The 26004-nt window shown below is 41.0% G+C and overlaps 1 protein-coding gene across 3 annotated transcripts; it reads right to left on the bottom strand.

Annotated features, from left to right (window-relative positions):
• Window positions 1-197: 197 nt before the first annotated feature.
• On the bottom strand, window positions 198-25730 carry LOC135116448 (TRMT1-like protein). 3 transcript variants are annotated; one of them, XM_064033919.1, is made up of 9 exons: window positions 25383-25723; window positions 4397-4534; window positions 3945-4074; window positions 3529-3665; window positions 3167-3379; window positions 1885-2075; window positions 1439-1611; window positions 732-1023; window positions 198-607 (listed from the first exon to the last, which is right to left on the bottom strand). In XM_064033919.1, the coding sequence occupies exons 2-9, from the start codon at window positions 4501-4503 to the stop codon at window positions 303-305; spliced, it is 1548 nt and encodes a 515-aa protein (XP_063889989.1). In that variant the 5' UTR covers window positions 4504-4534; window positions 25383-25723; the 3' UTR covers window positions 198-302. The 3 variants fall into 3 exon arrangements, with proteins under 3 accessions (XP_063889989.1, XP_063889990.1, XP_063889991.1); XM_064033920.1 differs by having other exon boundaries at window positions 198-551; window positions 25383-25711; XM_064033921.1 differs by lacking the exon at window positions 3167-3379 and having other exon boundaries at window positions 25383-25730.
• Window positions 25731-26004: the final 274 nt, after the last annotated feature.

Here is a 26004-nt window from a genome sequence, read left to right as displayed (position 1 = left end):
TGCATTATATTCCTGCTGCTTCAAGTTCACAGGTGGTCTAAGATCCTTCTGGTTTTGTCCTCACACACCAACATTAGGTTTTTCTATATTGTCCATACTGTATTTTGCCTTCATGTACTTTTTGGTACTTTTTGTGGATGCCTTTGTTCTGAATACACTGAGCCACACAACAGGTATTTTTAATATTGAGACTTCAGTTTCAGCTTTTTTCTTTTATTCACAAAAATATCCTTATAGTAAATAATGTACAGTGTTAAAAAATCCTTATTCTCCTAAACTATGAATAGAAATTCAAAACACTTTCACTTGTCTAGTTTATGGGCAAGATTTGAATTGACATGAGAAAAGGCTGCAAATGAAAAATACATACAACAGGAGCCATGGGTGAGAGACTCAGTTTTGTGTCTGAGAAAACTCCAGCAGGAGTCGGGTGAATTCCCTGAGGGTGCAGTCAGTGCGGATGGCCTCAGGGTCAAAGTGGGTGCGGCTGGCCTTGTGGTGTGCCCGCTGCAAGTAGTCCACCACCCTGTTGATCTTGCCCAGGTCATGGCCTGCACAATATGGGAAAGGTGACTCAGGACAGCAGGCTTCACTTTATCAGCAGTCACTGTAGAACACACAAAGTTAACTTCTGTCTATATCTAGTAGAGTACCTCTGCACAGCCTTCAAAAGAGTGACCAGGAGCAGCAATTCTTCCTGGACATTATGCTCAACAACAATCAGAACTTACCTTTGGGTGAGTGACGGTGGAGATTGAAATAGAATGCCGGAGATTTTAATCTTGGGTGATCCATCTTCATTCTTTTAGGTGATCTCTCCCCATCATTGTCCTCTTCCAATGAATGGCAAGGCTGGTGTTGTGACCCTTCCTTCTCTTCCTCCTCTCCCTCCTCATCATCTTCCTCTTTTTCTGTCTGTGCAGAGGTGTGTTCAGCCATCCCACTCACTGTATTCTCTTTGTCTCCTCCCACACTCTCATCAGGTCCAGGTTCTCCTTTACACTTGCCTTCACTTACTATTGTCTGTTGGATATAGCAAGGATGTCATCACTTCCTGTTTGGGGATATTCTGCTTTTCCATGACCATAAATTTCCCACTTGTACAAAAGAAGAAACTATAAAAACTATATGTACATTGAGTCTAGAAGCAGTACTTGTTCTACAGCTATGATGTGATTCTGTCTAATGTCTTTTTCAAAATTAACAGTGAGCCACAACATCAGGGCAATTTACATCCTCATAAAACTGTCCTGCATAGAGGGCATTTAGTAATCAGACAGAAGGATTAAAGAGAGGGGTTGTGATGCCCAAAACTATATAGAAGGATTAATATTTGACCAAAGAAGAATCCACTATCATTTAAAGTCATAAATTTATATTTTAATCAGAAATACCATCTATTTCAATATAAAACATTAGTTTGCCTGGTCCATCTCACCTGTAGAAGGCTGATTACTTTGTGAGAAAGCTGTAGGTTGTTTGCCTGTGTCAGCATTGCCTGGCAGAAGTTGGCATCAAATATCTCATCACACCACACAGGCCCAAGCTCCACTGCCAGTTTCCCGGCACTCTTGCTTCGACAATCACAAGACAACAGAGAATATGGCTCTTCTGAGGAAAAAAAATAATAAATAAATAAATAAATAAAAATTTTGTTCATGAGGCATGCAAGATAACTTTTGCAAAGAAACAATTTAATTTTTAGATGTTTCTACTACACTCATCCAAAAAAATTTCTCTCTCTCTCTCTCTCTCTCTCTCTTATAAATAGGTACCATTTAATTCTAAGAAGCAGGAAAAGGAAACAGAGTAAAGCTTATTCATTAGTTACTTGAGCTGTGCCTCAGGAGCAGGAAGAGTAAGGCTCTGCTGTAAGACACTCACCAAGAGGATACACTGTCTCAGGATAGAAGGCGCGGTCCTCACAAACACAACAGTGTATAACGCGTCGAATTTTGCGAACGCATGTGTTGGCAGCTGCTGGTCCCCTCAAGACTCGCACCATAACTGTGATGAAGCTTTTGAGGGCAACACAGCACACCACCTCCACACCCTTGTTGCTCTTGGCTGCAGCTCTGGTGAATACAAGAGTGACTAGTGATTGTGAGTCATTTTGACATAATAATGACCAAAAAAAGCTACACATTCACTACTTAAACAGAGTACACTAAACCCTGCCTAAGTCAGAACTGAATATCTTGGATATCAGATAAGTCAAACACTTTTGTGCCCTCAGATAAGTGTCAGATATCTCGGATTATCAACCAATACAGGGGACATGGTGAGGTGCATGGTGCCAATGAAAGGGGCAAGTGTGGGGGATGTGGTGAGGTGCATGGTGCAGCTGAAAGAGGTGAGCGTGGGGGATGCTGTGATGCAGTCAATGTTCAAGATGCACACCAGAAAAATGGATATGCATTTAAATATTAAATATTAAATATCAAATGCATAGTTTAAATATCAAATATTCATTTTTCCCCTATACAGTGTATAATACATAACCACCCTGTGTTTACAATAATATGTGCACTGGAAACACTAGCCACTCTGTGTATGGCCTCTGTCCTGCTGCGTCACATACATCTGGTGTTCCTGCCTGACTCATGCTGTGTGTGCTGGCCTTCACAATGGCTTCTAAGGTTACATCTAGTTTTCCACCAATAACTCAGATTTTTGGATATCTTGGATTGGCGTTCCTCCTAGTTAATCTGACTGAGGCAGGGTTTACTTTATCTACATATTTTGTCTGCAACTACAAAAAGAATAACAGGAAAGAAAGTAATTTATTCATAAAGGTTAACCAATGTATTATAAATTCTATCTCTGATAAGCATAAGGAAATCATGCATCTAGTACTCAGCATGAGTAGTGCTGCAGGATTGTAAGGATGAAGTGAACAATATGCCACAAGGGAATCTGGATGGACACAAATTAGGTTGAGATCATCTAACAGCAATAACAAGTGGTGCACAAAAGAAGTGGAGTCATTATTAGTGACAAAAGGTATTTGATAAAGAAATACTACTATATGCATGAAAGCAAGCATTGTAATATTAAGCATGCCCCATGTGCCAAATTAATCCAGACAGACTCAGCCATCAACAATGGAGGTCAATGCTTTCCACACCAAGCCCACAGTAGCAGGAGCAGGACCACTGACCCTCACCTCACAACGCTGCCAAGAACCAGCCGAGCTGCCAGTTCTTTGGCATATGATGTCTTCACCACATAACCGCCATAGTTCCTTAGGGTCACATCAGTTGCCTTGCCATACAAGGCTGAGTCATCAGTGGAGGTGATGGCTAGCATGCTGTGTTTGGGAGCATTGCGGAATGCTGCATCAAGATAGTGCACAGATGACCCATAGCAGTCCAAGAACCTGTTGGAACCATCACTATTTACTTTGCTCTTTTATGCCTTGAGCTAGCAACAAATTGTATAGCAGGACAAGGCCTCCCACACAATACCATTCCCCTTCCTTCCACTATGGAGAGACCCATCTGGTCCACAGGACTCAGCCACACTTACACAAAGTCAAAGGGTCTCTGGTGCAGCAGAACACTGACATCTTCTGAGGTGATGTTGACTTGAAGGTTGTTGGTGGCAGCATTGCTGGTGATCCTCTCGGTGGCAGCAGGAGACTGGTCATTGATCACAACATCAACCTATGTAGAAAAAAGTGTTGTGAACCCCACATTATCAATACAGAACAGGTAGCTACTCTATGTTCTCCAACTGCATGATGTACAAGCTATCGATACAAGCAACATATGGGAAGAATGCAATATAGGATATTCATGACATAAAACAAGCAATCAAGAAAATATAATCTAGGCAATCCAAGAAACAAGAACTGGATGGATGTAACGATGGGAGAAGAAAGTGAATCAAAATGTACATAAAACTAAATATCATTCACAAACTTGATTTCACAAATCAACCACCTTTGGAAAATGTTTAGCCCAAGCCAACCCCGAGACACCCGTGGCCCCGAGAGCATCCAGACATCTCACTTGGCTGTTGGTGCACAAGCCTGACTCATAGTAAGCTGCCAAAGCACACAGCACCAGTGACCTGCCAAAACACACATTTTTATTTCATAATATTACTATACTCTAAAAAATTAAATAAATAATTATATTAATAATTACCACACTCTACAGCAACAGCACCTAGCTATATGTAATCAATCAATCAATGATTTCCTGAAGCAAATGTAAAACTTTCTTTATCATCAATAAACATTACCCTGCTCAGTAGGGAAAGGTTATGATTATATCTATAAGAAGATATGTTATCAAGACAATTTCTGAAATGATGATGTACAGAAAAATAAAAAAAGATTTCATTAAATCTTCACTACACAGTAAAGCAATGGACAGCAGAGACCCCTCACCTATTGACAACCATCTCAGAGTTGTACATGACTTCATTCTTCTTGGGGGCATGGAAGGTGCCCTTAATGTTAATCCTGATACCATGTTCCTCCACCTCCTCACTCATACTTCCTGGACAAGTATAGACAAGCAATGCCCTGAAAGTGAGAAACTGTGAGAACCAACTTGACCAAACAACTTGAAAGACAATAGCAGCAGGTGATGCTTTTCAATTCCCATGTGATGCTCATCCACTCATCAATGCACAGGCAAGGGATGGTCTTCATTATTAGTGGGATGCCCAGAGGAGTATGGAGGCAATCTGATTGCAATCACAGGATTCTGGTGTACCAGGTGCCCACTGATGACACCACTTTATGTACCAGGGTGGTATGTCCTCATCCCTCCCATCCTGCTTCCTATAGGATGGGGTTATGGGGGTGAAGGTGTCACATCTTCTATATATATATATATATATATATATATATATATATATATATATATATATATATATATATATATATATATATATATATATATATATATATATATATATATATATATATATATATATATATATATATATATATGGCAGCTGCAGCAGTCAGCTGCCTACCCACAAGGATATTCAATGTCACAATGACAACCAAGTGCAGTGAATGGAAACTTAAATACTAGGGTTTTATTGTGCAATTCCATAAACAAGAAGACTTTGGTGCACATATCTTAAGATCACATGGTGTTTGGCCAAAATCAATCTTGTGCTGAACAACTGGTGGTGCCAATACCCTTTGAGGTTGAGGAAGAGGAGGTCGATCAATCACACCTTAGACCTTTCACTTCTTATTAAGGTATACATTTAGGTGAGGTCCTTAAGGGGAAGTCCAGGGGAGCAAAGCCCCTTCTTTCAGGTTAGGATAGATTAAGTAAGATCAGGTTAGGTTAGGTTAGGTTAGGGGGCAACCCTCCCTTTTTAGGTTAGGATAGGTTAGGTAAGACTGGGTCACATTAGTGTCATTACAGGGGAATCAAGGGTGGGCAAAGCCCCCATGGCAAGGTTAAGTTATCCTTAGTAGGTGGTCCATGGATAGAGGGCAAAGCCCCACAATTTAGGTTGGGTTAAGTTGGGTAATGTTAGTGTCCTTGAGGGGGAGATCCAGAAGGGGAGCAAACCCCCTGGTTAGGTTAGGTAAAGTTAGGTTATGCTAGAAATTTCCCCAGTTTTCAAATTATGGTCTCATCCTTAGACTTTCTCATCCTTAGACCTATAATAAAGAATTACCAATTTTCATTTTCATCTCCACATAGCATGCAAGAAAGGATGGGGCATGCAAGGAAGGATGGGGGGATGGACCTATAATAAAGAATTACCAATTTTCATTTTCATCTCCACATAGCCTACATTTCACTTTCTCATTTCTGAATCTTTTCCTATCATTTAGGCTGGATTCACATGAGCCACTTCTTGTGGTCAGTGGCCACCACACACAAAAAAAATGTCAAATATAGAACACACATCAATATGACCATTCACATGGGCCACTTTTTTTTTTTTTTTGTGGCAGCCATAAAAAAGCTGAGAGTTGTGGCAGGCAGAGCTATTTTTCTGATCACTGTGGCTGGCCACAGTGGCCATCGATAGAAACCATTATTTCAAATGGCAGAAATGGCAGTATACAGACAAGCCACTATCAGTTACCGCCACCATGCCTCCCGCTGCCTTCATGTTGTCTTCTCCTGTCTGTCACAGCATGAAGTACTCCTTTCCTTGAGTGGGAAGATTGGTTAGAGTTGTTTGTTGTGAAATGTTGATCACAGAGGTGGAGAAGAGACCACCACTTTATGATATGAATCTGAAGGAATACAGTGATAAGAATATTAAAGAAAATAATGTGTGGAATGCTCCATGCAGTAGTCTGTTACTAACTACTGGTGCACCCAGTACTTTTTGTGCTTTTTGCATTTCATCTTCACAAAGAGAGTACAGACAGCTGCTTTTCCCAAGAGATCCAAAATAACACTGATCTCATTTGTGGCTGCTACCAAGTGGCTTGTGTGCACGGCACTCCTACTCACCATTTTTCTTGGCAACCATTTTTTGTGGTGGCCACTGACCATAAAAAGTAGCTCATGTGAATCCCACCTTAGTCTTAAGGTCGTTGTCCTACATCTGAAAAGAATTTCTGATGCTTGGTCATTAGTGTACATTTCATCTTGTCCTCCAGTCTTCTTCCTCCTCTTTGTATATTATCACACTTTATTTTTCATTCAATTCTTTTCTCCAAGACTGTGTATCCATTTCTTGCATTTCATTTTTTTATGCTTTCCTTTCACTTCTTATGCTCTCTCTTATTACTATAAGTTCCTCAGCCCATTTACCAACCCTTTCATCCACCTCCTCTGCCTGCTCTCCAACATCTCAGCTATCCTCCTCACTAGGTTATTTCCCCCCACTAGTAGGAACCTTAGGTATTTGAGCTGTCCCTCCCTAATTCTTGCTCTCATGCCAGAAATTCCCTTTCCTCTCAAGGTTGCCACAGATGCATAGCTTGGTGCACCAAAAGATCTGACTAAATACTTCATTCTCACTTCTTTGCAATTTACCAGTTTTTGTTTCTGTCACTTCCATAACAATAAATCCATACAAAATATATGGTAATGCCATACTCTTCCACTATGGGATTTTGGAACAACTTCTATCATACTACACACCAATTGTCAATATGCACCCCACCCATGTGCTTGTGTGCAACTATGCATGATAACATAATATTATATAATACGGTACACTGGAGGGGCTGGGAACTGAAGAAACACCACCAAGTAAAAAATAAATGTGTGACAAACTAGAGGCTGATACTGAGAGAAGAGGCAACCTAAAGAATTAGATGTTGTTTGAGTGTTGTTACATCTCTCAGATAATTTCAGGTTCTTGAGAATCAGCCAGACACAGACTTTGGCATAAGGGTAAGTACAATAAGATTACTAGTCATCTGTCTACTATTGACTGGGATTAAAAATTCTTTCACCTCAACATGGATGACACATTCTCTCGATTTTATAATATCCTATTGCCTTTGATTGATAAATATGTTCCCAGCACTGAAATAAAAGCAGATACAAAATCTTCTAAATGGAATGCCTGACCCCCATGATCACTGAGGAGGAGGCGAGAGTTATTATGGACACAACATAAGTTAAGCTGTTCTTGATTAGAAAGAAACTCTAATGAGGCTATTGCTGCACTGAGACTGTCTAGATATTAATCATCATTTTAGAAATTTTGTCACTAAGAAACAGACGGAGTATGAAGCTTGATAGTCTCTCACACAACACAAAGATATTCCATTCATATATATACCACAAGAATGTAGGTAAACCTAGAGTGGGTCCACTTAAGCTGTTAAGGATACTGAGGGCATGGCTAAAATTTTTGCTGCAGCATTTTCCACTTTACATAATTGAAAGGTTCCTGATCATCCTGAGCCACACCAGATTTCTGATGGAAGTATTGGGCATTCTGTGGATTCACTTAAGCCTGTACTCTCTGTTCTTGATGTCTCATCTTCAATGGAGCCAGATGAGATTCACCCATGCTTATTGAAATCATGTATGGATGAAGTCACATATCCTTTATCCTTTATTTTCAAAGTTTCTTATAACTCCTGCTCCCTGCCTTTCATATGGAAGAGGTCCTTGATTGTTCCAATTTATAAAAAAGGGATTAGGCACTACCCTTTAAACTATAGACCTATATCTTTGATGTAAGTCTGTCAAAAATCTCTTGAATGTATTTTGTATTATTATTTATGATTATACCACCAGTAATGACTTAATGTTTAATGACCAGTTTGGCTTATCCCCAAGAAGATCTATTGAGAACCAACTCTTATTAATGTACAATGGTATCTCCTATGCACAAGATTAAGGTGGCAATGTTGATCTAATTCTTTTTAATTTTTCCAAAGCTTTTGACACAGTATGCCACAGTATTCTATTAGACAAAATTAGTGATCTGGGTATCACGGGCAACCTTTTGGGCTGGATCACAGAATTTTTGATGAACAGAGTGATGAATGTGGTAGTGGATCATAAACTGAGTCATCCTTGTGATGTAGTGAGTGGGGTGCCAAGGGCTCTGTTCTTGGTCCATTGCTTTTTCTTTTATACATTACTTTTCTCACTAATATCAAATCAAGTACAAACATTTTTGCTGATGACCTTAAATTATATATCACAGTTAACACAAACTCTCCACATTCTCTTGTGCAAGATATGGCTACATGTAAAACAGATATTACTCTTCTTCATAAAGTGACATCCTCTTGGAGATTGTTCATGAATACCAATAAATGTGTAGTATTACGATTCAGTAGACAGTGTGTGGAATGGTCAACTTTACCAGTCTCTAGCTCACACTATATGAATGACACCCCAATTCCAGTTAAGAATTCAGCAACTGACCTTGGGAGTAACTATAGACTCATCTCTTAAATTTCATCAGCATATAGTTAATATCAATCAGAAAGCAGGTGGCACAGCTCAAAACTTACTTAAATCTACTATTAATCAAGAGGCATCTTTTCTCATTCCTATTTATATAGCACACTTACGACCCCTACTGGAATACTGTTCACCTCTATGGAATTTGGGATACGAGTATATTACAGATTAAAGGCTGCTGGAATCTGTTCAGAGACAGTGAACAAAGAATATTCAAGGCATGGAACATCTGGATTATTTCCAAAGATTCAAAGCTTTGGATTTATATTCGGTTCCCGCCATTTTTTTTTTTTTTTTTTTATGTAGGAGGGACACCGGCCAAGGGCAATAAGAATCCAATAAAAAAAAGGCTAGTGAGATGCCAGTCCCATAAAGGGGTCCAAAGCAGTAATAAAAAATTGAAGGATAAGCGTCTTGAAACCTCCCTCTTGAAGGAATTCAAGTCATAGGAAGGTGGAAATACAGAAGCTGGCAGGGAGTTCCAGAGTTTACCAGAGAAAGGAATGAATGACTGAGAATACTGGTTAACTCTTCCATTAGAGAGGTGGACAGAATAGGGGTGAGAGAAAGAAGAAAGTTTTATGCAGCAAGGCCGTGGGAAGAGGGAGGCATGCAGTTAGCAAGATCAGAAGAGCAGTTAGCATGAAAATAGCGGTAGAAGACAGCTAAAGATGCAACACTGCGGCGATGAGAGAGAGGCTGAAGACAGTCAGTTAGAGGAGAGGAGTTGATGAGATGAAAAGCTTTTGATTCCACCCTGTCTAAAAGAGCATTCTGAGTGGAAGCCCCCCAGACATGTGAAGCATACTCCATACATGGATGGATAAGGCCCTTGCACAGAGTTACCAGGTCGGGTGGTGAGAAAAACTGGTGGTGACGTCTCAGAACACCTAACTTCAAAGAAGCTGTTTTAGCTAGAGATGAGAAGTGAAATTTCCAGTTCAGATTATAAGTAAAAGACAGACCAACGATGTTCAGTGTAGAATAGGGGGCCAGTTGAGTGTCACTGAAGAAGAGGGGATAGTTGTCTAGAAGGTTGTGTCACATTGATAGATGGAGGAACTGAGTTTTTGAGGCATTGAACAATACTAAGTTTGCTCTGCCCCAATCAGAAATTTTAGAAAGATCAGAAGTCAAGCGTTCTGTGGCTGGATAGGACAAGAAGTTTGGTTTAGAAGATCATTGATGAATAATAAGAAGAGAGTGGGTGACAGGACAGAAACCTGAGGAACACCACTGTTAATAGATTTAAAAGAACAGTGACTGTCTACCACAGCAGCAATAGAACGGTCGGAAAGGAAACTTGAGATGAAGTTACAGAGAAGAATAGAAGCCCTCGGAGGGTAGTTTGGAAATCAAAGCTTTGTGCCAGACTCTATCAAAAGCTTTTGATATGTCCAAGGCAACAGCAAAAGTTTCACCAAAATCTCTAAAAGAGGATGACCAAGACTCAATAAGGAAAGCCAGAAGATCACCAGTAGAGCAGCCTTGACGGAACCCATACTGGTGATCAGAAAGGTTGCGAAGTGATAGATATTTAAGAATCTTCCTGTTGAGGAGAGATTCAAAAACTTTAGATAGGCAGGAAATTAAAGCAATAGGATGATAGTTTGAGGGATTAGAACAGTCACCCTTTTTAGGAAGAGGCTGAATGTAGGCAAACTTCTAGCAAGAAGGAAAAGTTGACAGACAGAGCTGAAAGAGTTTGACTAGGCAAGGTGCAAGCACGGAGGCACAGTTTCGGAGAACAATAGAAGGGACCTCATCAGGTCCATAAGCCTTCTGAGGGTTTAGGCCAGCAAGGGCATGGAAAACAGCTTTGCAAAAAATTTTAATAGGTAGCATGAAGTAGTCAGAGGTTGGAGGAAAGAGAGGAACAAGTCCTGAATCGTCCAAGGTACAGTTTTTAGCAAAGTTTGAGCAAAGAATTCAGAGATAGATGTGAGAGCAGTGGTGCCATCTAGTTAAAATAAAAGAGGGAAAGAAGAAGCAAAGTTATTAGATATTTTTGGCTAGATGCTAAAAGTCCCAAGGGGAGTTAGATCTTGAAAGATTTTGACACTTTCTATTAATGAAGGAGTTTCTGGCTAGTTGGAGAACAGACTTGGCATGGTTCCAGGCAGAAATATAAAGTGCATGAGATTCTGGTGATGGAAGGCTTAAGTACTATACTATCATGTATAGCATGAGAACAAGCTGTATCAAACCAAGATTTGGAAGGTTTAGGTCGAGAAAAAAGCGAGGAATGTACACCTCCATGCCAGACACTATCACCTCTGTTATGCGTTCAGCACACAAAGATTTGTCTCTGACATGGAAGGAGTAGTCATTCCAAGGAAAATCAGCAAGATGCCTCCTCAGGTCCCCCCAACTAGTAGAGGTAAAATGCCAGAGGCACTTTCACTTATGAGGATCCTAAGGAGGAATTGGAGTGATAGGACAAGATACAGATGTGAGATTGTGATCAGAGGAGCCCAATGAAGAAGACAGGGTGACAGCATAAGCAGAAGGATTAGAGGTCAGGAAAAGCATATCTCCAAGATGGTCAGGAACATGAGTAGGGTGTTGCACCAATTGCTCTAGGTTGTGGAGGATAGCAAAGTTGAAGGCTAGCGTCGACCAGTGGAGAGACGTCTTGCGCCCGCACCGACAGTCACAAAATCAGACACTTGTCAGGAATCGCTAGCTGGGCTTAAGGAATAAGGATAACATTGGGTCGGGTGCATGCCCACAGAGGTACATACATACATACGAGTACATACAGACATACATATTCCCTGTGTGTTATTCATTGGTGGCAGAATTCTATAACATAGGTGCAAGTTTAATTTAAGTTTACACATGCACAATAGTATTTTATGTGCTATGTGGTGGCTGTGTCCTCGGCGATACACTGTGTGGTGACTGTGTCCTCGCACAGGCGAGACACTGTGTAGTGGCTGTGCCCTCACGCAGGTGAGACACTGTGTGGTGGCTGTGTCCTCACGCAGTTGAGACACTGTGTGGTGCCTGTGTCCTCACACAGGTGAGACACTGTGTGTCTCACACACTGTGTCCTCACACAGGCGAGACACTGTGTACAGGCTGTGTCCTCACGCAGGCGAGACACTGTGTAGCAGCTGTGTCCTCACAGTGGCGAGACACTGTGTGGTGGCTGTGTCCTTGCACAGGCAAGACACTGTGTAATGGCTGTGTCCTCATGCTGGCGAGACACTGTGTGGTGGCTGTGTTCTCGTGCTGGTGAGACACTGTGTGGTGGCTGCGTCCTCGAGCAGGCAAGACACTGTGTAGTAGCTGTGTCCTCATGCAGGCAAGACACTGTGTGGTGGCTGTGTCCTTGCACAGACAAGACACTGTGTAGTGGCTGTGTCCTTGCACAGGTGAGACACTGTGTGGTGAATGTGTCCTCATGCTGGCAAGACACTATGTGGTGGCTGTATCCTCACGCTGGCGAGACACTGTGTAGTGGCCGTGTCCTCGGTGAGACACTGTGTGGTGACTGTGTCCTCATGCAGGCGAGACACTGTGCAGTGAATGTGTCCTCACGCTGGCGAGACACTATGTAGTTGCCTTGTCTTCACACTGACGGGTCACCATCGTGGAGTACATACATCAGTGCCGAGGCGAAATACATAAGTTTGTCCAACGTAGCTGGCCAGCATGGATTGACAAGAAGAAGCGGAGACACTTCGGAGCAAGGACGATGTTGATGACAATAGCTCACTCAAGAGTGGTGAGGAAGGTAACACCACCACCCTCTCTTCAGCATCATCAGGTTTGGAGCACAAGGTGGATTCTCTTTTTGATGCAGTCCAAAGGATACAGCAATCAGTAACAACTCTCCAGACCAAGGACAAGGCAGAACAAAATGAATCTGGCAAAAGGACCGATAAGGTGCCCCAAAGAACATCATCTCAGGAACTTGTAGAGGTTGAGTCTGAACTGGATCAAGTAAACCAGGGGGAGGAAAAAGAATCCTCCGTACCTGCATTTGATGTCTCGTTGGGAATGCTTCACCAGGGGGAGAACAAAGGGCTCAACAAGACAACGAAGGCTGATGAAGAGTCACAGAATGATGGATTTGCCAAGCTCCTTAGAGGCTTACAACTTTCAAAGAGTGACACCCACATTTAGTGAAGGAACCTGTTTTGAATTTTGGGAGTTTAAGCAACCTTTCCATTGGCATGTTGAAGTCATGGGTATGCCCGCTATCATCAAACTAGAGACACTAGTTTCTGCTTACAATGGACAGATTAGAGGTAAGGTCCAAGGCATGTATGAAGATCGAAGATCCTAACACTGGGTATGAACATGCGGTAGAACTGCTTGAGGAGCGATATGGTGATGAAGACACCTTTGTGGATCAAATGATACAAAGAATCTTACAGGGACCTCCTCTGAGAGCAGGGGATGTAAAGGGCTTAAGTGAGTTCACTGATGAACTAGAGGAATGTTTTCATAATCTGACCATTCTAAATCAGGTAAAGGAGATTGATTCATGCTACGTAATGTACCTGCTAGCCAATCGGTTGCAGAGAAGGGTAAGAGAAGATTTTATCATACAACAGATGGCCTACAAAGGAAATCACACAGAAAGGCCCGGGATACATTGGATGATACAATTTGTTTGTGATGCGACAACTAGTGCAGAAGCCATCAATGAACATAACCCAGTACCAGTAACAAAGGACCGAGAACGAACTTTCTCACCATACACCAGGTAGGGCCATAGCCCTGTCAGTGGTGATGCCTCACAAAGTCTCTCCACCAGCCCAATCTGCATACAGTTGCTCTCTCTCCACCTCCTCCATGGTTCTTCCTCTTGACTCTACTGCTTCCCTCACACCATCCCTCCACCTTTTCCTGGGTCTTCCTGCTGGTCATTTAGCTTGAGGCTGCCATCTGTAGTATTTGGCTGGGTATTGTTAATTGTTCATTCTCATGATGTGGCCAAACCATCTTAATTGGTTTCTTTCTACAAACTCCAATATGTTCTCTATTTCCAACTCTCTTCTGATTACTTTATTTTGTATTTTATCACATTTTGTTACACCTGTAATTAATCTTAACACTCTCATTTCTGCTGCTTGTATTTTGCTCTTCAGCTTCTCTGTCAATGTCCAAGTTTCAGATCCATAGGTTAACACTGGTCTTAATATGGCTTGGTAAATTGTAGTTTTTACCTTCTTTGGTATTACTTTCTCCTTCATCAGTGGATAAAGTATTCTCGAGTTATTTGTGTACTTTTGTATCCTATTTGTAATTTCTTTTTCTATTTGGGAATTTTCATCTACCTTCACTCCCAGATATTTAAATTCTTCCACTAGTTTTAGTATTTCACCATCTAGCCATATTTCTACCTCTTCTTTTTGTCTTGCTACCATCATTACTTCAGTTTTGCCTACATTAATTTTCATTTTTGCTGCCTTTAGCACATTGTTCCATTCACTCAATGCATTTTGCAGTTCATTTGGTTTGTATGCAACCAGCACAATATCATCCGTGTAAGCCAATGTAGTGACTCCTCCTAGCCTTAGTCCTTTCATACATCAATCCATAAAGAGTATAAAAAGCAGTGGTGGATGTTACCCCCCCCTTGTCTAACTCCCACATTTACATCAAACCAAATGTCTTCTCTTTTTTGTGTTCTGACAGCACTGACACTGCACAAACTTTTGATAGCTTTGATTAGTGTTCTGTCCACACCATATGCTGGGTCTTCTAATGTTTCCCATATTATCTTTCTTGGTAATCTGTCAAAAGCCTTTTCTAAATCAACAAATGCTATGTATATTGGTTGGTCCCATTCCCACCACTTTTCCATTAATATTTTCAAGGTGAAAATTGCATCTGTTGTGCCTCGTTCTGGTCTGAACCCATATTGTCCTTTCTCTAATTTCTCTTCCACAGCTGCTTAGTCTTTTTTCAAGTATTCTTTCATAAATTTTCTCCACATATGATAACAAGGATATGCCTCTCCAGTTCTTACATTCTGTTCTATCGCCTTTCTTGGGTACTTTACATATTATAGCTTTCCCCAATCTTCAGGAATTCTACCTTCACATCAGGCTACATTAAAAATTCTTGTCAACCAGACCATTGCATTTTTGTTTCCTTTAAGCAGTTCTACAGATATACTGTCGCTTCCAGGACTTTTTCCATTTTCATTCTTTTAACAGCATCTCTCATTTCTTCTACCGATATTTCACGGCAAAAATTGGGCCTTGGGCTAATATTTTCACATTCGTCTTCCACTTCCTCTAGGTTCAATAGTTCTGAAAAATACTCTTTCCGTCTCTCATCTATTTCACTTTCTTCTGTTAATAATATCCCATCTTTATTCTTAACTCTATTTACTACATTATCTTCACCTTTCTTGTAGCTCTTTGCTATGCTGTATACAAGTTTTCTGGTTTCCTGCATATCTTCCTCAAGCTCTTTTCCCAGTTTCTCCCATGAATCTCTCTCTCTTGGCTCTTGCTTTAATTCTCTCAGCTTCATTTCTAGCCACCTCATATTCCAGTCTATTTTCAGGGATGCGTCTCTTCATCCATTGTCTGAATGCTTGGTTCTTCATTTTTACAGCATCTCTAATTTCGTCTGTCCACCATGTAGTCCTCTTTTCTTACCACAACTTATTTTCTTAGTTTCCAATACTTCTTTTGCTATTTGTGTAATATTTCCTTTTATTTTTGTCCATTCCTGTTCAATGTCATTGAACAGGAATGTCATTATATTTCATATATATTTCTTGCTCATTTGGACAAACTTCAAAAAACTTTTTCTTGTATGTTATAGCTTTTTCTGGTTCTTTCAAATTCTCTACTTTTATTCTTTCTCTTACTAGTTTCATCATAGGTTTTGGTTTTCTAATATGAAGGGTTACAAGGACTAAGCGATGATCTGAGTCGAACGACACTGATGGTATGTATTTGACACTTAAATATTTTCTTATTATTTGTCAGAAAGAGATCAATCATTGATTTCTCGGTATAGTCACCAACAGCACTATTCCAATGATACCAACTCCATTTATGACTTTCTCTATGTTGGTAAAAGATATTCATCACTGCCATGCTGTTACCTACGCAAAAATCTATCAGTCTCTCTCCTTCGTCATTCCTCTCACCAATGCCATGTGCTCCCAGGACACTTTCTATGTTATTCCTTTGCCTTCCAACATGTGCATTTAGATCTCCCATCAAGATTTTATCAGTATTTCCACATCTATCTAAGGTATCTTGCAGCTTAAGATAGAATTCAGCCTTTTCTTCTTGGCACCTTCTCTGGTGAGGTGCATGTACCTGTAGTAATGTAACTTTTCCCGCATTTACCTTCATAGTTATTGCTAATATTCTTTCACTGACATAATATATTTTTTCAACTTGCTCTGCAAATGAAAGCTACACCATATTTTCTTTCTCTGTCCATTCCTTTGAAAATTAGCATGTAGTTGTTATGTATAATTTTAGTTCCTTCACCAACTAGTCTGGTCTCACACACTCCCATTATCTCAATTTTTCTCTCCATCATCATATCAACCATTTCTCCCAATTTGTCATTCAGTGTTGAGGCATTAATGGTGGCTATACATATATTCCTTAAATCTGGTCCATTGTCTTTCCAGGATTGTTGCCAAGTGGTCCGTCTGTTCCGAGATATCACCTGTGTTACTTGAGCAGTGTCTTGAGACCACTGACTAGCTAGGCCTGTCGTTCGAGAATGAGCCTCGGGAATGTTACATCCATCTCAAGGCCAACAAAGGAAGAGAACCCTGGGTCTCACAACAAGCTCGCTTACCCCAGGTGAGCAAGACAGATCATGCCCTGCATGTCTTCAAGGACCACACTCTCACAGAATGTCAACAGTTCCTTGCTATGAGCAATGAATAACGCCTCTCGTTTGTCAAGGGAAGGCGTCTCTGCTTCTCATGTTTCAGCCCAAATCACAGGGCTGTCATACAGCAAAGAGATGTGGGGTGAAAGGGTGCCATAGAACCCACTCATAGCTCTTACATTCTGATTCCGACATCATAGGTTGAAGACAGGTTTCACAAACCAGGGTAGCAGTGGTACAAGAACGAATCTTTTGGGACAGAGAACAAGCATCCTTTCTCAGTAACATAAAGAGAGCTGGCCCACCCAATATGCTCAAGAACACATGTCCTACCCCCAAACGTCAGAGGTGAGATAAATCATTGACTGACACATCAACTGCGACACTGACGGCAAACCATATCCCTGAGACATCGAAGACTGGACCTGAACTTGACACAAACGTCAACGAAGAAGCAGAGAAGCAAGGGCCTTTCCTTAGGATAACAAATCCCTATAAATGGGTTAACGAGGATAGAGCCAGAGGAACAATAAATAATAACCATGTCGGAATATGAGAAATGAATTATAGCTGACAAAGGAGTGAGTGAGACAATGGTGGCTATACCCATTCTGAAGGTTAGAGTAAAAGGTAAACACAACAGAAACCAATCCTCCATCATAATGGGAGCTCTCTTAGATATGGGTAGTGACCATACGTTCTGCACACGTAAGATCACTAGACAGCTACAAGAGAAAGGAAAAAGGGTTAAGCTTTCCCTCAGTACAATCTCCAAGAAGGGGAATGAACTCAACACAGAAGAGATTTGCCTCAAGATAATGAGCATGAGTGTAAAGGGTGTCATATCTATCACTGTTCCCAATGTGCTAGTGATTGAACCACTACTAGAATTACTGAGAACATCAGTGAAGTAACACATCTCCAAGGAATAACAGTACTAGAATAACTCCCACAAGCGGTAGATATTATAATAGGACTAGACACGTCTAATGCCTTTGTGCCTAATGCCATTAATTGTCCATCCTAATGCCTTAGGATGGACAATTAATGGCCCAGTATTTACCTAGTTGTGCTTTATGGGAAAAGAGCTATGCTTGTGCTGTCCCATCTCCATATCTTTTAATATCCAATTTAGCCTTGAATCCATGTATACTTTCTGCATTTACTATCTCCTCATCCAGACTGTTCCATACATCAATACTTCTATATGGGAAACTATACTTTTTGACGTCTCTTCTACAAGCACTCCTCTTCAGCCTCTTTCCATGTCCTCTAGTGTCCCGTGTATCCCAGACCATTAGGTCACTCTGGTCCACCTCCTCTACTCCCTCATATGCTTTATATATCACAATCAAGTCTCCCCTTTCTCTCCTCTTTTCTAACGTTGGTAGATGTTTCCTTGCCAGTCTCTCTTCATATGACAAGTCCCTGATACTTGGTACCATCTTCGTAGCTGCTCTCTGAACTCTCTCCAACTTCCTTATATCCTTTTTCTTGTATGGCGACCACACTACTGCTGTATATTCTAGTCTAGGTCTTATCACAACCATCTTCCTGACCATCTCTTCATCCATATATGCAAAGGCCTGCCTTATTCTTCTCAACAAGTTATAGGTTTCTCCTGTAATTTTGCTAATGTGTCTCTCCGGGGTCAGGTTCCCAGTCACTGTAACACTGAGATCCTTTTCCTCTTCTGCTCCACTCAACCTTACACCATTCAACACATAATTTCCTTTTACTCTTCTTGTACTTTTTCCAAATTCTATTACTTTACACTTCTTTAAATTAAATTCCATTTCCCATCTATAACTCCACTCTGATATCTTGTTCAGGTCTTCCTGTAACATTCCACAGTCCTCTGCACTCTCAACTTTCTTCAGCAACTTTGCATCATCCGCAAAAGGGCTCATGTAGTTGTTCACACTCTCTATCATATAATTTATATGAACTGCAAACATGATTGGTGCAAGTACTGAGCCTTGGGGTATTCCACTTATGACTTTCCTCCATGATGATTTTTGATCTTTTACCACCATTCTCATTTCTCTATTTGTCAAGAAATTTTCCATCCATCTCAGCAACGCCCCCACCCCATAGCCCACCATCATGCTTCAACTTCCACAACAATTTCCTGTGTGGCACTTTATCAAAGGCCTTCTTCAGGTCTAGATATACACCATCTGCCCATCCATCTCTTTCTTGCATTATATCCACCACTCTAGAATAAAAACTCAGTAAGTTTGTAACACACGATCTCCTTCTCCTAAATCCAAATTGTTGCTTTATTATCACTTCATTTCCTTCTAGGTACTGCATCCATTTATCCTTCACCAATCTTTCACACATTTTGCACACCACACATGTTAGAGACACAAGCTCCTATTTACTACCACCTTTGTAGATTGGCACTATGTTGGCTCTGTTCCATTCAATTGGGACTCTACTTTCAATTAGGGAACTCTCAATAATATTATGTATTACCCATGTCAACTTTTAGTATCCATCCTGACACTCCATCAGGTCCAGGGGCCTTCCTAATGTCTAGTCCCTCCATATGTTTCTGGACATCCTCTTCAGTCACTTGGATTTCCCCAGACCCATTTCCTCACTCATCTCACTGCCACACAAATGTTCTCTCTTTTGTGAATACTGATTGAAAACTCCTGTTCATTATCTCTGCCAGTTGAGCTGCATCCTCACACATTTGACCATTCACCTTCAATCTGCTTATTCCTTCTCTATTTTTCATTTTGCTGTTCACATATCTGAAGAATAGTTTTGGTTCCTCTTTGCATTTGTCCATAACATCTTTCTCATAATTTTTCCTTTCTTCTCTAATAACCCTTACATATTCATTTCTTGTAGTTATGTAGTTTTGTCATAGCTCTTGCATATTTTTCCTCCCCTATCTATTCCATGCCGTTTCCCTCTCCTCCCTAGCTATTTCACATCTATTATACCAGTCATTGTTATATCTTCTCTTTGTCTCTACTTTCAGTACATATCTTTTAACTCCCTCTTCATAAGTATTGATGAAAGCTTCCCACTTCTTTTGCACATTACTTGCTGTGATAAGTGTACTCCAGTCCACTTCACCAAAGTATCTCCTCATTTGTTCAAAATTTGACTTACAATAATTAAATCTTTCACTTTTATAATCTTCACCTCTACTTTCCTCTCTTTTTTCTTCAATACAAAACCTTATCATGACATGGTCGCTTTTTCCTAGTGAACAATTGTAGTTCATGTCTTCTATAATATCTGCTTCTTTTGATAATAACAAATCAAGTCTTGATGGTTCCTCTCCTCCTCTGTATCTAGTGTTTTCCTCAACCCACTGTGTCATAATATTGTTCATTGCCAGTTTCAGAATCTTATCTCCCCATGAGTCTTCTCCTCCTCTTGTTTTTGTTTTTTTTATGTAGGAAGGACATTGGCCAAGGGCAAAAAAAAATCCAATAAAAAAATGCCCACTGAGATGCCAGTCCCATAAAAGGTCAAAAATTGATGAATAAGTGTCTTGAAATCTCAATCTTGAAGGAATTCAACTCATAGGAAGGTGGAAATACAGAAGCAGACAGGTAGTTCCAGAGTTTACCAGAGAAAGGGATGAATGACTGAGAATAGTGGTTAACTCTTCCATTAGAGAGGTGGACAGAATAGGGGTAAGAGAAAGAAGAAAGTCTTGTGCAGCGAGGCCACGGGAGGAGGGGAGGCATGCAGTTAGCAAGATCAGAAGAGCAGTTAGCATGAAAATAGTGGTAGAAGACAGCTAGAGATGCAACATTATGGCAGTTAGAGAGAGGCTGAAGACAGTCAGTTAGAGGAGAGGAGATGATGAGACGAAAAGCTTTTGATTCCACCCTGTCTAGAAGAGCAGTGTGAGTGGAACCCCCCAGACATGTGAAGCATACTCCATACATGGACGGATAAGGCCCTTGTACAGAGTTAGCAGCTGGGGCGGTGAGAAAAACTGGCGGAGACATCTCACAACACCTAACTTCATAGAAGCTGTTTTAGCTAGAGATGAGATGTGAAGTTTCCAGTTCAGATTATAAGTAAAGGACAGACCAAGGATGTTCAGTGTAGAAGAGGGGGACAGTTGAGTGTCACTGAAGAAGAGGGGATAGTTGTCTGGAAGGTTGTGTCGAGTTGATAGATGGAGGAACTGAGTTTTTGAGGCATTGAACAATACCAAGTTTGCTCTGCCCCAATCAGAAATTTTAGAAAGATCAGAAGTCAAGCGTTCTGTGGCTTCCCTGCGTGAAATGCTTACTTCCTGAAGGGTTGGACGTCTATGAAGAGACATGGAAAAGTGCAGGGTGGTATCATCAGCGTAAGAGTGGATAGGACAAGAAGTTTGGTTTAGAAGATCATTAATGAATAATAAGAAGAGAGTGGGTGACAGGACAGAACCCCGAGGAACACCACTGTTAATAGATTTAGGAGAAGAACAGTGACCGTCTACCACAGCAGCAATAGAACGGCCAGAAAGGAAACTTGAGATGAAGTTACAGAGAGAAGGATAGAAGCCGTAGGAGGGTAGTTTGGAAATCAAAGCTTTGTGCCAGACTCTATCAAAAGCTTTTGATATGTCCAAGGCAACAGCAAAAGTTTCACCAAAACCTCTAAAAGAGGATGACCAAGACTCAGTAAGGAAAGCCAGATCACCAATAGAGCGGCCTTGACGGAACCCATACTGGTGATCAGATAGAAGGTTGTGAAGTGATAAATGTTTAAGAATCTTCCTGTTGAGGATAGATTCAGAAACTTTAGATAGGCAGGAAATTAAAGCAATAGGATGGTAGTTTGAGGAATTAGAACGGTCACCCTTTTTAGGAACAGGTTGAATGTAGCCAAACTTCCAGCAAGAAGGAAAGGTAGATGTTGACAGACAGAGCTGAAAGAGTTTGACTAGGCAAGGTGCAAGCACGGAGGCACCGTTTCAGAGAAGAATAGGAGGGACCCCATCAGGTCCGTAAGCCTTCCGAGGGTTTAGGCCAGCAAGGGCATGGAGAACAGCTTTGCGAAAAATTTTAATAGGTAGCATGAAGATATATGGAGACATTTTTGGCTAGATGCCAGAAGTCACGAGGGGAGTTAGATCTTGAAAGGTCTTGACACTTTCTGTTAATGATGGAGTTTTGGCTAGTTGGAAAACAGACTTGGCATGATTCCGGGCAGAAATATAAAGTGCATGAGATTCTGGTGATGGAAGGCTTAAATACCTTTTGTGGGCCACCTCTTTATCATGTATAGCACGAGAACAAGCTGTGTTAAACCAGGGTTTGGAAGGTTTAGGTTGAGAAAAAGAGTGAGGAATGTACGCCTCCGTGCCAGACGCTATCACCTCTGTTATGCGTTCAGTACACAAAGACGGGTCTCCGACATGGAAGCAGTAGTCATTCCAAGGAAAATCAACAAAATACGTCCTCAGGTCCCCCCAACTAGCAAAGGCAAAACACCAGAAGCACCTTCCATTCAGGGGATCCTGAGGAGGGATTGGAGCGATAGGACAAGATACAGATATGTATTGTGATCAGAGGAGCCCAACGGAGAAGAAAGGGTGATGGCATATTGAAGGATTAGAGGTCAGGGAAAGGTCAAGAATGTTGGGCATATCTCCAAGACAGTCAGGAATACGAGTAGGGTGTTTTTTTTTTTTTTTTTTTTTTAATGTAGGAAGGACACTGGCCAAGGGCAACAAAAATCTAATAAAAAAAATGCCCACTGAAATGCCAGTCCCATAAAAGGGTCAAAGCAGTGGTCAAAAATTGCTGAATAAGTGTCTTGAAACCTCCCTCTTGAAGGAATTCAAGTCATAGGAAGGTGGAAGGTGGAAGGTTGCACCAATTGCTCTAGATCGTGGAGGATAGCAAAGTTGAAGGCTAGTTCACCAGGATGGTCAATGAAGGGAGACAAAAGCCAAAGCTGGTGGTGAACACTGAAGTCTCCAAGAATGGAGATCTCTGCAAAAGGGAAGAAGGTCAGAATGTGTTAACTTTGGAAGTTAAGTAGTCAAAGAATTTCTTATAGTCAGAGGAGTTAGGTGGGAGGTATACAGCACAGATAAATTTAGTTTGAGAGTGACCCTGTAGTCGTAGCCAGATGGTGGAAAACTCTGAAGATTCAAGAATGTGGGCATGAGAGCAGGTTAAGTCATTGTGCACATAAATGCAACATCCAGCTTTGGATAAAAAAAATGAGGATAGAGAAAGTAGGAGGGAACAGAAAAGGGGCTACTGTCAGTTGCCTCAGACGCCTGAGTTTCAGTAAGGAAAAGAAGATCAGGTTTAGAAGAGGAGAGGTGGTGTTCTACAAATTGAAAATTAGATCTTAGACTGCGAATGTTGCAGAAGTTAATGAAGAAAAAGTTGAGGGGGTTGTCAAGGCACTTAGGGTCGTCGACAGAAAGGCAGTCTGACCTGGGGACATTTGTGGTTCCCTCCCCAGATGGGGACTACGAGGTTGGTGTAGGAGTCGCCATGATAATTTTGAAATTTTTGAGTGAAGGGTGTGCTTGTAGTTTTGTGTGGAGGAAGAGAGTTGTCTTTAGAGGGCAAGCTGTGACTGCCCCCTTGTGTTGTGGAACACAAAGGGAAATGTTCAGTGAGGTCACAGCTGGGTTTAATGATAAGTTCACAGCACCCCCTGAACAGTGCTTTAGACCTCACTGGGAGTAATTATCGTTTTGGCAGGTGTCTTCTGCCTCCTCCTGTAACCCAACATTAGATGCCATAAGAGGTCATCAGTATAAGGTTGCTCAAGTGAGAACACAATTAGATATACACAAATGGTTCTTCAGCGTCAAGGGAATTACACTTTAGAACTTTCTTTTCCAGAATATTGTTTCAGCCAAAACAGTATCTGGTTTCAAAGCATCCCTTTCTGCTCCTCTTGGCGACTGTTTACATATATATATATATATATATATATATATATATATATATATATATATATATATATATATATATATATATATATATATATATATACATACAGTAAAATCCCTCTTATCCGGCATCAACGGGACCGCTGACATGCCGGATACTTGAATATTGCCGGATACTTGAATAGAAGTGAAATTATGTCCACAATCACCACCCTACACTCACGCATCTTACCATAACAAAGATCAGCTGATCGCCGTGCCGCGCATTGCCACCTGCACTGCCACCTCACACTCACCAACACACAGTTGTAGCATTTTGCCTGTAATTGTGACTCCTTCTGAGCTTTTCCAGCTGAATCACTCGTATAACACTTTGTCCATCATTTCACCACGATGATACTGCAGTGTGTGACGATTTTCCACTGCCTTTGGGGTGTCGGTGGCTTTCATGTAATCCCACAATTTTTTCGTTTGGGATTTAATGTCATAAATAGTTGATGAGCCCACACCATATTCCGCCATTAGTTGCTGTCTGCTTTCACCTCTCTCTAATCGTCGACAAATGTCTACCTTCTGCTTAAGTGTAAGCACAACACGCTTCCTCTTTTCTACAACTTTAGGCATGATGAAGGCGTCAGGCGATAAACAGTGCACACGCGGGACTGAGTCACTGAGTAAACACAGTGCAGTGGGCCGCGGGTGGCGCGAAGCAGTGCGCTCTGGTGTCAAGGGGACAAAGTATGCCTCGCGCGGGAATTTTAATAGATTTTATGAGTACACATTGATTTTTTATTGATTTTAAGGCTCGGGGAAAAATGTGCCGGATACTTGAAGCTGCCGGATACTCGAATGCCGGATGAGAGGGATTTTACTGTATATATATATATATATATATATATATATATATATATATATATATATATATATATATATATATATATATATATAAAAATTTTTTTCTTTTTTCTCTTTTTTTACTGCTGCACATGATGCATTATCCAGCTAACTGTGAAAGATTTGTAAAGAACATAGCACATATAAAATATTGACAGGCTGATACATCAGCAGAGTGCAGCTCCCACTGGGCACCTGGGTTGTCAATCCCAGATACTGGTGTTGTGTGAAATCCTTGAACTGCAAAAATATTGGCAAGTCGGCCTTCTGTGCATGTGCATCATCGAATCAGCACCACAACAGATGGCCCGCAAGATTCTTGAGCTCCAAAGTTTGGGTTTGTCTCTTTTCATCCACAGCTTTATATAACAACTATACCCTGATTATTAAAACTGGTTACATTTATATCAATAGAAAGTGCCTTCAAGTCGTTTTTGAATAATTTTACAGGCTAAAAAATTATATTAGCATCTATCTAGGCCCACAGAACACACAAGATTCTTGAGCTCCCAAGGTTTGTTTCTTTTTTCACAGCTTTATATAGTGGTTATATCTTGATTAAAACTTGTATTAATTAATATCATTAGAAGGTGCTTTCAAGTCATTAATGAATAATTTTGCAGGCTAAAAATATATATATTAGCATCTATATAAGTGAACGGAATACGCGGGGTGCAAGATTCTTGAACGAAGAAGGCCGACTCACCAATATTTTCGCAACTCTAGGATTTCGCCCGACACCGGGAAACCCACCCGGTGAGAGAACCAGGTGAGATGCAGCTCCCTACCCTCTTTACCATTATTGAGTGATTAAGTAACAACGTAAGTAAGCAAGCCAAGGTGGGGGTGATACAAGAAGGTACAGAGGTTTGGTTCCTTACCCAAAAGCTTTGGAGAGACAGTTGCTGTGTTAGTGAGTACTAGTTAAAACTAGCCACCAGCAGACAACTACACACATCCACAGAAAACTTGTTCTAGTTCTTGTTGGGGATTTAGGATGTTTGCAGGCTGTGGTGCACCACAGAGAACACCAAACTTTAGTCAGCTGCGTTTGTTTATATTGCTTGGCTTGATCCTTGTCTTGGCGGCCGCGTTACCTGGCTGACCTGTCACTCTGCCTGTCTGCCACCCTGTCTACATCACCGTGTCTGTTTGCCTGTCTATCGCCATACATGTCTGTCTGCCTGCATCACCGTATCTCTTTGACTTTATATTAGATAATAAGGTGAAAAAGTTAGGTATATTTGAATGCTCTCTCTCTCTCTCTCTCTCTCTCTCTCTCTCTCTGTTGGCATTTGCATAGTTTGTGTTCCACGTATTTTATACTCTTTCCTACTAGTATTTATTTATCAATTTATTTGTTTTTCAAGAATCACATAAAAGAAACGTGGACTTGACTGTGGACCATATTCTAAAATACTGCTGCGCTGCACCTCCATACCTTCAAAAGGCTATAGTTGAAGTGGCACAAGTTTTTATGGTTCTAAAGACAGCTTGGCAAGA

This window comes from Scylla paramamosain, chromosome 31 (genome assembly GCF_035594125.1).
Source record: "Scylla paramamosain isolate STU-SP2022 chromosome 31, ASM3559412v1, whole genome shotgun sequence".
In the NCBI taxonomy this organism is placed as follows: domain Eukaryota; kingdom Metazoa; phylum Arthropoda; class Malacostraca; order Decapoda; family Portunidae; genus Scylla; species Scylla paramamosain.
This window is presented reverse-complemented; position numbering and strand designations above follow the sequence as displayed.

What these genes read in the sequence shown, in the direction of transcription:
- LOC135116448 (XM_064033919.1), bottom strand. Translation starts at nt 4,503, where the DNA reads ATGAGTGAGGAGGTGGAGGAACATGGTATCAGGATTAACATTAAGGGC. An exon ending in GGGCTAAACATTTTCCAAAG is followed by an intron (nt 3,666 to 3,944) that starts GTGGTTGATTTG and finishes TTTTCTACATAG; the next exon opens with GTTGATGTTGTGATCAATGA. An exon ending in CCACCGTCACTCACCCAAAG is followed by an intron (nt 608 to 731) that starts GTAAGTTCTGAT and finishes TGTGTTCTACAG; the next exon opens with TGACTGCTGATAAAGTGAAG.